The sequence below is a fragment of the Xyrauchen texanus genome, chromosome 28 (genome assembly GCF_025860055.1).
Source record: "Xyrauchen texanus isolate HMW12.3.18 chromosome 28, RBS_HiC_50CHRs, whole genome shotgun sequence".
NCBI lineage: Eukaryota > Metazoa > Chordata > Actinopteri > Cypriniformes > Catostomidae > Xyrauchen > Xyrauchen texanus.
The window spans coordinates 34,918,494-34,933,470 of record NC_068303.1 but is presented as its reverse complement, the minus strand read 5'-3'; the positions used below and the strand labels follow the sequence as shown (position 1 = coordinate 34,933,470).

Genomic DNA, 14,977 nt, shown 5'->3' with positions numbered 1-14,977 from the left:
CAGCTTTTATTTGATCAGCTTATCGATGACAGTCACAACAAACAGGAAACCACTGTTCTGTTCTGAACAACTCACTCAAGATAAGCGTCACATAAACTCAACTAGAGAAAAAAAATGTCTAACAACAAATAACAGCAAGAGTTAATGTTATTAATAATCAGCCGAGAGTGTCTGTCAATGTGAAGTCTCCCACACAAACTTGCACAGGATTACTCAAAACAAAAGAAACAGTAAGAGGTCATGACTGCTTTTGGTGTTTGGGGGTTTCATGTTTGTATTTTCTTTTCTTTTTTTTTTTAAATGTCGCCACATTAGTGGGACTTCTGGTAACCGACAGTCTGATTCTTGAAAACAGGAAATGGCACAGAAGATAGTGTGGCCACACAAACAGTTTAAAAATGAGCTACTGCTATTGCTGATTCATTTCTGCACTGATATACACATTCAAAGGCACGCAAAGCCCAATCATATCACACCATCTTCCAAGGACCATGTCTGAGATGTGTGTATATGTGTGTGTCTGTCTGTCATTGTCAGAAATGTCCTACTTTTTTTAGGGGCAATATTTGATTTCCAGGGAGATTTTTTCCTTTATGAGGGCATACGTTTTTCTAACCATCTAAAAACACAAAATATGTTGTTAAAAAAAACCCTAAGATGGCTTGCTGGTCTAAGATGGTCTCTCAGCAAGCCAACAGACCAACAAACCAAGACCAGCAAACCAGTTTACAATGGCTTAATGCACATTTGTTTTGTTTTTTTAGCAGGCAACTACTTGTGTCAAATACCTCAACTGAATCAATTAATTAAAATAAATCCTTAATATGGATTTCTTCAGTTATGGCTGTTACTTAAACACTGAAAAACCTGAGTAACACCAACAGAGCTCATTTTAAAGGGGTCATGACATACTCTTCTTTTTTTATACATTTTTGTAATTGTATTATTTTCGCCAAGGTCCACTTACAATGTTAGTAAACCTTTTTTTGCACCAAAGCAGTTATAATTATAACATGTACTCCTTTTTCACACTGTCTTTGGCCCTCTGTCTCAAATGCTCAGTGATTGGCTAACATCGTTCAGCCCCTCCAATACAGTCATTTATATTTGAACCTCAGTTGGAAGAGAATGAGCCAGCTCCACAACAATAAAAGCTAAAATTCATGTTTTACACATAACACACACCCAAAACATTGTATATGAATGTATCAAACAAGTCACTTAAGCAATAATGATGTCCAGTTCGTGAACGAATCATTGAAATGGTTCTTTTCTGTGAAGGAGTTGAACCAGTTTACCAAATCGGACTGAATCATTTGAAACAGTTCGCGTCTCAAGTCAAGACTGATCCACAAATTACTCTATCTTAACCAGTCTCTTGAACGTGCCTGAAACTCCTTCTCGAAATGAACCAATAACTGGGAGTAATATGACTTTATGACTGGTGATATCTATTTCCTAACTCTCCTTTGGTACGAACCGCTCCAACTTGTTAACAAATCGGACGGAATGCTCCGGTCACAAGCATTCTCTGGTCAACAGTGAACTGAATCATTCAGAGGCATTCGTTATGAGTATGCATGAACTGAGGACTTGAATGAGGGGGCGAAACGTTTCAGTCGAGAGATGTAAATCATTTGTACTATTGAGTATTGTGCATGCAGATTATATTTGAAGTTGTTATGAGCTGGATCATGGTTTCTGTAAAAAGGGTGAGTTGATTGAGACTAGTTCATTCAATTTATATGCTTTAGAAATGTAGAACATCCACGTTTGCACATCAGTGTCAGTATTGGGTGCTTTAGGTGCAAAACTTTAATGTAGGATGTATTATAAGATCACTGAATGAAACACTGATGACAATAAACACCCTTATTATTATAACTTAATTAAATAAAATGTAATAATCAGCAATATGCGCTTACATATAGCTTTAATGAATGTGTTTGAGCTTGTATTCCTTGACGCCAGGGTATAAGAATTATGTACAGTGATGTCATTACGTGATGACGTAAAAGATGAACATCCGAAATAACCGGATTGTGGAAAAGATTCAGACTTTCCATCATTATCAAACACAGCAGCACCATAAACTATAAATATAAAACAGTCATGACATATGAAATATTCATGAATATAATTGGTTACTTACAGTTTTGCAGTCGGGTCCAGTAGTGTTTTTACTGACCCATCTTTCAATAACAGCTGCTTTGCACAGCTTGAATCTTATTTTGACTGGTTCACAAGCAATCCAAGCTGATATGAGCCAAAAAACACATGTAATACATGCTGAAATGAGCCAAACACACATACAATCCATGCTGAACACACATAATACAATCCACGGTGAAACATGATGCACACACATATCATCCTGCACTGATGCGATCGGGAACTTTGTTAAACTTCAGTCATTTCTTGATGTTTGGATGCTTCAGAGGCCAAAGCAGAGACACTGGTTTTCACAGGTGAGGCGTAATGGAATGGAGCAGAACAGACGTTTAAGAGCATTTACCGCTCTTAAAACGTGGCACACATCGCCAATAACACATCAAAATGTTCAAATACGTAGATTTAGTGTATGTTTACATAGACCAACAATTAAAATTAGCGCAGATGGGTGGTATCCTTTTAAGAGTTATAACTTGACATTGCGACTTTTAAAAGCACAAGATACACAGATAACAGTTGAAGCAGTTTGTCTAATACATGTTTATAGAATTTGTTTTACAAATAGTCCAGATGGGCACAATAAGGTGTCCTGTGTAATTCCTCTTTGGTGTGCAGGAATATTAGGCCTGTGTTGTTCATTCCTCTTCACCTTTCTAACCGAGCGTCAGTGGGCGGGCCAAGAGTGCGATGATATAAAACTAGGCATTGTTGTCTTGCTGTAGAGACAGTAATGTGCTGACGTATTCATCTGTGTGATGTCACAAAGAAGAGAAAAACCAAACAAGCCCTTTTTGCAGCTTGGTTGAAATACATGCTCTTTTATTACGATGAGGAAGTTTTGAGTTCTGAAACTTACAGTATATTTTTATAGTACAATGAACTCTTAAAACTTTGCTCCTCATGTCATGACCCCCTTTAAAAGTTAGATCAAGTAAAAATAGCTCTAACTGCAGGTTACCACAGTTTTTACAGTGTATAATTGAATTAGTATCATATACAAAAGCTGTAAATAATACACAAGATACCATAAAGCAATAAACTCTTTTCTAGCATATATTTTACATCACTGACCGGTCTGTAATGGCCCCGTCCCTATTATATACCTCAATGTGACAGGGCTGTGGGCGGGGCCGTTCGTGATTCCGCACACCCGGCCCCTAATCAGGCTAATCAAGCCTCAGAGAAGGATAAAGGCTGACTGGAAGCTGCAGTGCGAGAGAGAGAGAGATTTACGGACACCTTTGTGTGTTTGTCTTTTTGTTTCAGTTTCGTATTAAAATATTATTTATATTCTCAAGCCAGTTCTCGCCTCCTCCTTTCCATTAACTCCCTTTACACTCATATATATATCAAATATACATAAAAAACTAATTCCCCATCAAAACTACTTATTATTATTTCTGAGACAGTGTATTCAGATATTAGAATTTTGCAGGTAAAATTACTGTAACTCACACACAAGTGGCTTATTGCAATTATAAAACAGCAGCAGCAATATGATAAAAGACAACAATATTCAATAAACAATTAATGCCTTCACTTATTTAGTCATTGATTTATTTTTTCCTCCCCAATTTGGAATGCCCAATTCCCAATGCGCTCTAGGTCCTCGTGGTGACAGAGGATGAATCTCAGTTGCCTACGTGTCAAAGACGTCAATCCGCGCATCTTATCACATGGCTTGTTGAGCATGTTACCGTCCGTGTACACGTAGCGTGTGAGGAGGCTTCACGCTATTCTCCACGGCATCCATGTACAACTCACCACGCGCCCCACCAACTGTAGCTGTAACTGTACTTTTAATGCGCTATATTCCCACTGTCTGTGTTCGCTAATTCCCTGTCCTGATTTTATTTTTATCCATCAACATGATTTCCAAGGGAGAGTCTCGTGACTCCCGTCAAATGAAATCACATGTAAAAAACTTGAATGGCAGCTGCAGATTCGGCGCCAACTGTCTTGGATGTGGAGAATGCCTCAAGCACAGTTTACACCTGAACATCACAGCTGCACCTGAAAGGGATTTTCGCAGTGAAAAAGGCCAATTGCTTAATCATGTGAGTTTAACTTGCTCAAGCCAGATATCAGCATTAATCCTGCCTCTAATTTGAAGAAACTTATTGAGGTAAATTTCATATTTCTGCTCACTAGATTCTGTGTGTCTATAATGTAGCCTGTAAATTAACTGGGCGATAAAACAATCTTGATTGTTATCTGAACAAAAAAGTGAGATGTCTACGATATCGATGATAAACTTTTGAGTAATTTTCTATACTTAGCCTATATTCTAGATCTAGAACAGGGGGTGTTCATTACATCGATCATGATAGCAACACAACCTCTGGTTGGTTTATCTAGATAAAACATAAAATATTTACTTTTTATTTCCTGATGTCTGTCACTGCGTGCAGTTTGATTGACGGGCGCTAATGTTTGAGCGCTTTTGCGCTATATTCTTCTCCCTACCCAGTAGATGTCGATATGCATGAAGAATGTTAATCACCAAAACCAAAAGAAGAAGAAAGTGAAAGTTAAAGAAGAGATTGACTGAGCAGGGAGGAGAATTTCTAGCAAAATTTGACTTAAATATTGATCTGTTTCTCACACAACCTATCATATCTCTTCAGAAGACATGGATTTAACCACTGGAGTCACATGGATTAGGCTACTTTTATGCTGACTAATGTGATTTTTGGAGCTTCAAACTTTTGGCACCCATTCACTTGCATTGTATGGACCAAAAGAGCTGAAATATTCGTCTGAAAATCATAATTTTTTTTTTTCTGCTGATGAAAGACAGTCATACACATCCTGGATGGCATAAGGGTGACTAAATGTAAAATGTTTGTGTGAATTATTCCTTTAAAGCCCAATGTGGCCCCTGTACCAAACAACTGCTCTACTGCCTCTATTGTGCCAAGTGACCCTGATTTTTTTTTTGTTTTGTTTTTTTGCATTCCTAGAATTGTTTTGAAAATGTTTTATGCGCAACAATAACTCTCTCAGTCGGCATTAAGGGAAATAAAACTCTGCACATAAACAGATTTTTGTGTATTTGTTTCATACATAATGATATTGAAAAAACTTTTTTATCTTATCATTCTGTAATCATGTCACCCTTTTATTTATTTTTTAAATCAGATTCATGTAGTGTTTACATTATCATAGATAAGTGATTTACTTTATAAGTTGTCAGTAACAAACACCTATAAAATACCTATATTTTTTATTCTTTCTGGCAAACAGCCATGAAAGGGAATGTAAATGATGGTATGTGTGCTACATTTTTAAATAGCAGCATAGAGTTTTTATTATAAAGGTGCATAGCTTTCGCAACTCAGTACTCATGAGTATTTTAAATGAGCAACTATTTTACTCTTACTTTAGTTCCCCGTCTGTCGCTCACTCGAAGTAGTGTCGAATGAAGTGACACTAGGGGTCTTTCTTGAAGGCCTTGGTTACCTCTGAACTTGAGAAAAGGCCAATGAGTAATTGGCAGCCAGAATTTGCATGTCCCTCCCCCGGACATACAGGTATAAAAGGAGGGAATCGTGCATCTGTTCATTCAGATTTCTTCTTCGGAGCCGAGCGGTTGTGCGATCAGCGAGCTGAGATCACTTCTGTTCCACTCAACTCTCCAGAGTGTTGCTGTTGGATCTACGGCGCGTATCAGTGGTTTCTCCTTCCATGCACACAAGTGCAGTTTTGCCCCTGGGTGCTTCAACATCGCGTCTGAAAAGAGAATATTTTTTTCTAAAAGAGTTTATTTCTCTAAAAGAGCACACACAGCAGGTGTTGACTATCCTTTTCAGGACACGTCTTTTTAAAGATTCCTTTCCGCCTCTGTGTAGTTCCTGGATGCGGTCGATATCGCTCCGCTCCTGACAGTCATAGATGCTGCCTCGTGTGTCTGGGCTGTGATCACACTGAGGTTCTCTTGTTCTCACAGTGAGAACATAACCATGGCAACGTTGCAGTCACGGCTTTCCTTCCTAAAAAAGAATGCCATTCCAGCCTCCCCCTTGCGTCGCTCTTTCTTCCCACGGGATTGAGGACGACCCGGCTGGCAATGGAAGGATGGCAGCTTGCTCGGTTTCGTCGGGTAGATCCCCACAAACCACTCGCCCCCGGCACGCTCGCTGACTTCCGTCCAGGCTCGAGGTGAGAGCGGCTCGCCTCATGGCAAGTCTGACTACTCCCTCAGACCCGCTGATCTGGATGATGAATTCGCCGCCGCATAGGAGAAGACTTTACTGGTCTGCCGCCTTTGGGTTGGCCTGCACAGACTGAGGCTGACACCCAGATGGCCGACATGCTTGCTCGGGCACAGCCCCCCGGTTCCTTTCATCCTGGAGGCGCACGATGAGCTGACGAAGTCGTGGAGGGTTCGCAGCGGTAGACCTGAAGGACACGTATTTCCACGTCTCTATCTTGCCTTGATACCGATGCTTCCTAAGGTTTGGTTCCACGGGCAGGCATATCAGTACAAGGTTCTCCCCTTCGGCCTGTCCCTGTCCCCTCGCGTCTTCACGAAGGTCACAGAGGCAGCCCTAGCCCCGACACGCAAATTCTGTCTGCCAATTTCCTCATTGGTCTTTTCTCAAGTTCAGAGGTAACCAAGGCCTTCAATAAAGTCCCCTAGTGTCGCTACATTCGACACAACGTCTCGTTCCCTCCATCAGGGAAAGAAGGTTACAACAGTAACCTAGACGTTTTTAGGACAGGTACTTTTACTCTACTCAAACTACATTTTTTAAGAAGTAACAGTACATTTACTTGAGTATTATATTGCAGTACTCTTTGCACCCCTGCTTAGGAGACCTGTCTGGAGTCACTCACAGCACACCCTGGATTCAAACTCATGACTCCAGGTGTAGTAGTCAGCATCGCTGAGCTACCCAGGCACCCAATAATTTTTTTAATAATTATAGAAACAATTAATGTTAAATGGTTCATTATCCTAACTGTAAGCAACTTGCAGTTGCTAAGCAACATAGTAACTTGGCATATTATTATAGAATGTAAGAGTCTGAGAAATTTGAGTGGGAAGTGATTGTTTTATAATAGCATAAAAGATTAATCATTTTAATAAAATAAAATAAATAAATAAATGGATGAAACCTTTTGTAAATTGGTGTCTATTATCATCTAATTACATGTATTATTTTCATTAACAAGATCCAGCTAATTTTCAGCATCAGTGGAAACTCCAAAATTCATATAACAGAAAAATATGTTTGAGTGCTGTGCATTCTTTCATTAGGTAAAAATCAACGGATTTCCTCAAAGAATGTTCAACCATGTCCAGAAGGGTTTGACATTTTATCTAAGCATCTCTCTGTTATGTGAAACAAATATCTCTGCTATTCCTGTGAGTTTACATAATCAACAAGTCTGCATGAAAATTGTTCTGTTCCAGATTAACCATGGCCGCAACTTGAACTTAATGACTTCCTTCTGTTTAGGATATAAATTGCGGTAGGATTCTAGACAGATGAGCAGAGGCATCCCAGTTAATACAAGGAGATTATTTAAAAAAGTCTTTAGATTCATATTTTTGAACCAAACAAATCCAATTAAAATAGTGAGCAAAATTACGTTTTGAGAATTTTTTTTCTCTCGTAACATCACCAGATGAGAAAACAAATCAAAAAGGCGTCCTGCATGGCCCCAAGGCCACACATAGGGAAAAAAAAATAACTCCCCAAATCCCTTGTGGGCAAAACAAGCCTGCCGCCACACTAAGCAGCATAAATCCAGGCAAGGCAGAACTGCTTTTCATCTGGGCCCAGAGTGCCATTACGGGTGGTGTCTGTCTGCATAGTTGAACTGGGATGACCTTGAGAAGTACACAGCCCTGCACTGTCCAGCAGTCTGTGGCACAGGCACCGGCAAACTGCGCCTGGTAAACTCCCGGAGTGCCTCAGGGTTCAGTATTCAGCCCTTGTTCTGTTTTGTGCTTGCCACACCCTTGGGCTTTCTCCTGCACGCTGTTGCTTGTGCCTCTTTGGCCCAGTGACTCGGATGCTCTGTTGTTTGCAAGGACAGACATAAGCTCCAAATTTCCATGCTTTGAGTATGGCAACAGGGTAACGGCCTATTCCTGACATGTACAGTAGGAAAGTTTACTTGAGAAGCCCATAAGATTCTAACATTTTGGAGTTCAAGCTCAGTCATATACAAGTACTTTATATAAAATAACTCCACTATTGCATGAACTGGATGATGGCATCTTTTCTTCGTGGGCATTCTGGAGAACATTTGATTGAGTTGTGAATGTCGGGTGAATCTATGTTAATACCCAATGCAGTAGACAGGGACTGTTAACCTGTTTAATCCCAAATATTTTCCAGCTGAGTGGGCACATGTGTTTTACTCCTTGGAGAGCCCAATGAAAGAAACGGCATGCCTTTAAAAAAGTTAATGAAAGTTTAAGATTTGTTCTTGGTCACAACAGAAACCGGTGGGAAAGTAAATGTGATACAGTCATTTTGCTCAGTTGCTCAATGGGACCCAATAGAAAATTGCAAACAATAAAGTAATATAATTTAAAAAAAGAAGAAAATACTATCAAGCAATTGTGGGAAAAAGGGAAATGACAAACCAAGAATTACTGCATATATATTTTTACTTTGTTTCATTTGTTGTAATAATACTTTGAATTTTGCAATTTTATAATAGTATTTTTCAGCTCTTACATGTTTACTTGTCCTGTGAGCATGATGCTGAGCAATCTTATTAATAAATCAATAATAGACCCTTTAAACATTAAAGGATCACATTGAAATTACATGGTTCTGGTCATGTGACTATTTGCAACACTCGTGTAAAAAGTATTACATGGTCATTTACCACTGACAACTCTTTGTTAAATACATTGACTCTTTTTAAAACTCTTTTGCGACTCTTCAAATTTCAAAATAAATTTCAGTCACAATTGTTAACTGCTGCCTTTCAAAAACATGTACTATCCTTGTTTTAATTAACCAATACCATATGTCAATTTTAATATTTTCAAAATTTTCTATAAACTATGTTTGATAAAGTTGATCAATTAACAACAGAATCTAATAAACTTAGGAAAGATGCTTTAGAAATTATAAAGCTATTATTTGTCAAAGTTTTTTTTTTCTTTTTTTTTTACAGTGTCAGAAAGATGCATTTTTTTGTCTGGAAGGTGAAGCTCCCGAGAAGTTTACTTAAGCGTAAACTTTCTCATAGTGGAATAGGTAAACTTTCTTGCATTGGGGTCAGACTCAGGCTTGGATCTCTCTCTCTCTCTCTCTCTCTCTCTCTCTCTCTCTCTCTCTCTCTCTGTGTGTGTGTGTGTGTGTGTGTGTGTGTGTGTGTTCTGCCTTCTGGCTGTGTTTAGTCTTACCCATTTTTTTCTGTGTGAGAGTGCATCTGTGTGTTTGCTTGTGTGTGAGTGTGTGTGTGCTGCATTGTGGGTGTATCATGATCTCACCCCCTCATTTATTTGTGTGTATTCTGCATTGTGGCTAATTTGTATAGATTGACAAAATAAATTATAGTGTCACCAGTGTGTGTTTGTGTGTGTGTGTGTGTGTGTATGTGTGCATGTTTTGCACTCAGCGTGTTGTATAGTCTCACCCCTTCATTTGTGTGTGTGTGTTTGTTCTGTATTATGGCTGATTTATAGATTGTGTTTGATATATTAAAAAAAATTGCTCTGTTTTTTTGTCTTTCACATTCATTTCCTATGGTTGGCCAATTTTTACCACGAACAGTGGTGTCGTTTTTTGTTTACGGCTATCATTTTTAATAGTCACCTTATTTTCTGATCTTCAGTCATCTACTTGGAAAAAACAGCACTGGTGTATCTTTAATAAAAGGAATATTCTGGGGCCTGGGTAGCTCAGCGAGTAAAGACGCTGACTACCACACCTGGATGATAATAATGTGTGGTTCTCGCTCTCGGTGGGGCACATGGTGAGTTGTGCGTGGATGTAGCGGATTGAGGCGAGTCACTATGACTTTTACAACTGTGTTGCTATGGCAATGTTAAGCTGTAAACCCTACAACTCTAAAATGATGATTTAAACAACTTTACAGCTCAAATAATACACAAGTTTTATCAGAAGAATCAGTGTGAAGAAGTGCTTTTATAAAATTATAATTTCACATTTCTAATTATAAGCTTCACATAAGCAGCCTGATCTAATTATAATAATGGAAGCTGAATATGTATAAGTTTAGCAAGTCAGGTCTGAAACTGAATGACTTTCTGGAATAAAATGCCACTGATACCTTAAACAGAAGCTTTACCTCGCTTGTGAAGCCATCCCTCCTTCACAATGACAACTTCACTCATTGTGGCCAGAGAGAAACCCCTCTCGAACCAGGGGCAGAATATGGGAACTGGTGGAGGTCTTCAGTCTGGACATTCAGCAGAACAGTTGATCTGTAGGAAGAACAGAGTCAGAGCTGTGGCACAGAAGGTAGTTCACTTGCAAAAACCTCGCAACATACATAAGAGCTGTTGGCTCACAGGGACCTGTGTTCGGATCCTGTGTTCTCAGCTAGATTATAACATGACGGCTCGTGACTTATAGAATCATAATACGTCACTGTGCACAGAAACCTTTCTCTTTTAAAAAAAAGAAAAAAAAAATGACTGATAAACAAAGCAAGCGGTGTGTGTTCCCATGTTTACACTGTATGGCTGACCAGTTTTGTTTTGTGTGTTTGGGGGAAGAGCATGCTGCTCTTGCGTTGGGGCGGGCGGGTGCGAGCATTGCAATCTGTTCTCAGTCAAAATGCTTCGCACGTGTCTTGCTTATTTCCGAGATTCACTCTTCCATCGTGGGGCTCTCGTATGGATCTGGCTGAGGAGCGAGAGACGGGACCGTCCCTATCGCTCGCTCTCTCCCCAGATCCAGCCGGTCCTTCTCGTGATCCTGAAGCGTGCTCCGGCGCCTCTTTGGTTCATGAGGTGGACCTTGAATCTCTTGAGTCTGCAGACTTCGAGCTACCCACCTCTGAGCGTTCCTTGCATGATAATAAAGTGTATGAGGAATTACTCGAGGTGGTTACTCGGGCGGTGGCCAGGATTCAATTAGACTGGCTACGCGTACAAGAGACCCCCAAGCGATCCAAACTGGAGGACAGATTTCTGTCTGGTGGCCAAGGAAAGGGAACGCCACATCAGTACCTTCCTTTCTTTGATGACCACCATGACGGGCTATCTCATTCATGGAGGAAACCTTATACTTCCCAAGTCTTCCTGCCCTCGACATATTCGACTATCGTGGGTGCTGAGGCACGGGGGTATTCTGTGATGCCGCCGGTAGAAGAGACACTTGCGGGTTCTCTCTCGCCTGGCTCGGCATCATCGCTACAGAGACCCACTCTCCCCACAAAGCTGTGCAGGACCAGCTCTACGCTTGTGGGGAAAGCTTATCAGGCAGCAGGTCAGGCTGGTGCTGCCCTGCACACTATGGCAGTGTTACAGGCGTACCAGGCTGACCTGTTGAAGGACCTGAGTGCGGGCACTATGGTCGACGAAGAGGCTTGCTCAGAGCTTCGTCGAGCCACAGATCTGTCTCTCCATGCGACCAAACAGACGGCTCGCGCCATTGGCTGTTCTATGGCTGCTTTGGTCAGCATGGAAAGACACTTATGGCTTAACCTGTCGGGCATTAGAGACAAGGACAAAGTTTTCCTCCTTGATGCCCCGGTTTCACCTTCAGGCTTATTTGGTGACGCTATAAACACGGTCATAACCAGGTTCCAGGAGGAGAAAGAGTCACGAGGAGGCCTTCGGGCAATTCCTTCCTCACCGCACTCAGGGGGAGGGGCCGTCGGCCACCCAGCCCCACCCTTCTAGAAGGGAGGCTAAAAAACAGAGCGTAGCGAATCACGCTCCCCTCGTAGAGACTGGGGGCCGGTTCGTCGCCCTCAGCAGCCCCCAAAGCAAGACCTTAGGGCCGTCATCTCAAAGAAGAGAAAACCCTGATGGTTTTGCGCCCAGCCTTGTGAGGGTAGCCCCCTTCAGGACGGGGCACGTGAAACATCCACCTGTACCTTCCTGACACTCCCACAAAACCTCTCCATTCCCGCCGCTTTTGTTGTTTCGGAAGTTAGCGGTTTCCAGCAAAATGTTGGGAGTTCAGTTGCTTCCTGCCGTAGTCATGGACACGGAACACTCGACATCCCCTCAACAGGAATTGTCAAAATTGATTACCATCTCAGAGAACCTAGCAGCGTGGAAGCTACTGCCAGGTGTTTCTATGTGGGTCCTAAGAACAGTAGGAAAAGGCTACAGAATTCAATTCGCTCGCCGTACTCCGCGTTTCAATGGCGTGGTTTCCACTACCGTGAAACCGCAACAAGCATGTCTACTGTGGAAAGAACAGCAAATTCTCAAAGGGGCCATAGAACATGTTCCCCTTCCAGAGATAGAGTCAGGTTATTACAGCAGATACTTCCTGGTTCCCAAGAAGGGTGGGGGGTTGCGTCCGATTTTAGACCTTCGAGGCTTGAATCGCTCAGTCAGGGACGGTCGTGTCTCAAATCCAACATCACGATTGGTTGGTCACGATCAATCTCATGGACACATACATTCATATAGAAATTCTGCCACAACACAGGAAGTTCCTGAGGTTCGCTTTCGGGGGCAAAGCTTTCCAATATCGTGTTCTTCCATTCGGCCTAGCCCTATCACCCCACACAACTGACATTACAGCACAGGGATATCGTCTTAGCTCATCTGGTTTCTCTGGGTCTGAGACTCAACGTTAAAAAGAGCGTTCTCTCTCCCACTCAGGAAATTACCTATCTGGGGGTCGTATGGAATTCGATCATGATGCGGGCACAAGGTTGCACTGTTCGTCAGTATCAACGAATACTAGGTATCATGGCATCTGCGTCCTCGTGATCCCTTTGGGCCTTCTGATGAGACCGTTTCAGTTGTGGCTCAAAGCCAGGGGATTTCATCCATGGGCCAGTCCCATAAGGCAGTTAAGCGCTGCGTGCTTCGTACCCTTTCTATGTGGTTCAGACCCCGGTTCCTCACTTTGGGTCCCACTCTAGGTGCGTCTTGCTGTCGCAAGTTGCTAATGACAGACGCCTCCCTGATGGGCTGGGGAGCGGTCTTAAGTGGTCGTCCAGCTCAAGGGTATGGGAGGGTAATCAGCTCGATGGGCAAATAAACTGTCTCTAGTTGATGGTTGTATTTCTGGCTCTGAAATGTTTCCTCCAGTATTTGAGAGGCTGCCATGTCCTGTTGTGGGTGGACTGGATGCCTGAATGTGGGAGCAGATTTACTGTCCAGACAGAAAATACAGATGGGGGAGTGGAAACTCCACCCCGAGGTAGTGGAACAAATCTGGTTGAGATTTTACAGAGCAGAAGTGGGCCTCTTCGCCTCCCAACAGACAGCGCAATGTCCCCTCTACTTCTCTCTGAGTCACCCAGCCCTCCTGAGTCTGAACACTATGGCACATACGTGGCCTAGATTGCACCTGTATGCCTTTCCTCCGGTTTCTCTGCTCCTGGGAGTCTTGGCCAGAGTTCGCCAGCAAGGGTCCTGCCTCTTACTGATAGCGCCGCATTGGTCGAACAGGGTATGGTTCTCAGAGATAATGTCTCTCCTCGACAGCCCGAGCTGTGGAACCTTCATGTTTGGCCACTAAAGGGTACCAACTGAGGGACACTGGGCTTTCACCTGAAGTTATCGAGACCATTCTAAGTGCTAGGGCTCCCTCTACTAGAAGAAGTTATGCCAATAAATGAGGTGTCTTTGAAAGATGGTGCAGTGCACATATTGCAGATCCAGTTAACTGCCAGATTGCTTCAGTTCTGGACTTTCTGCAGGAAAAATTATCAGCAGGCACATGCCCCGCCACTCTCAGGGTTTATGTGGCCACTCTATCGGCTTGCCACACCTTGATTGACTGGATGCCATTGGGGAAACATCCCCTGCTCGCTTGCTTCGTTCGTGGAGCCATGCGTTTGAGACCTCCTGCTAGGACCAGGATCCCTTCATGGGACTTAGCAATAGTCCTTGAGGGTCTGGTTGAGACCCCCTTTGAACCTCTAGAGTAAGCGTCTGATAAACTTCTGATGCTCAAGAAGATTTTTTTTTATGGCAATTACTTCTCTAAAAAGAATTGGGGATCTGCAGGAGCAGGAAAGACTTCACGGACTGTGTCCAGTCCGTGCCCTTCAGACTTATGTCCACCGCACTAGCCAGTGGCGTAAGTCAGGGCAAATATTAGTTTGTCATGGTGGCCGTAACAAAGGGGCGGCTGCCACCAAGCAAACTATGTCACATTGGGTGAGGGATGCTATTGCCCTGGCGCGCAGACAAGATTCGCCAGTAGGTATTAGGGCTCACTCTACCAGAGGGGTTGCCTCCTCTAAAGCTTTGGTCAGAGGTGTCCCTCTGCAACATGTTTGTAATGCGGCGGGCTGGTCCTCTCCGCATACATTAATAAGATTCTATAGTTTGAATGTTCATGCCACTCCGGGCTCTTATGTTCTTGAGTCTACATCACAAGCTCATGTCTGAGAACTCTCGCGCTCTTGTGAGCTCAACTACACAACTGTAAGGGGTCCGGACACCCACAGTGCAGCGGCATGGGTATTCTCGTTCCCAAGGCGTTAAATCAGCGCAGCATCAAAGATTTTTGATAGGGAACGTCTCGGGTTACTTAACTGTAATCCCTGTTCCCTGATAAAAGCGGAATGAGATGCTGAGCTTCATTGCCGCACTGAGGATGCCCCAGGACTGCTCTTCAGACAAAATACCTGACGATGCACCTGTGGCGCATCTATATATAGC

General features: G+C 42.5%; 1 protein-coding gene across 3 annotated transcripts in view; it reads right to left on the bottom strand.

Annotated features, from left to right (window-relative positions):
- Positions 1-14,977, bottom strand: part of LOC127621992 (RAC-alpha serine/threonine-protein kinase-like) — a 54,820-nt gene that overhangs the window by 20,310 nt on the left and 19,533 nt on the right. For all 3 annotated transcript variants that reach the window (XM_052095835.1, XM_052095836.1, XM_052095837.1), the window contains exon 2: positions 10,459-10,594. In XM_052095835.1, coding sequence (XP_051951795.1) covers positions 10,459-10,504 — 46 coding nt within the window. In that variant the 5' untranslated portion in view covers positions 10,505-10,594. The remainder of the gene's footprint in view (positions 1-10,458; positions 10,595-14,977) is intronic.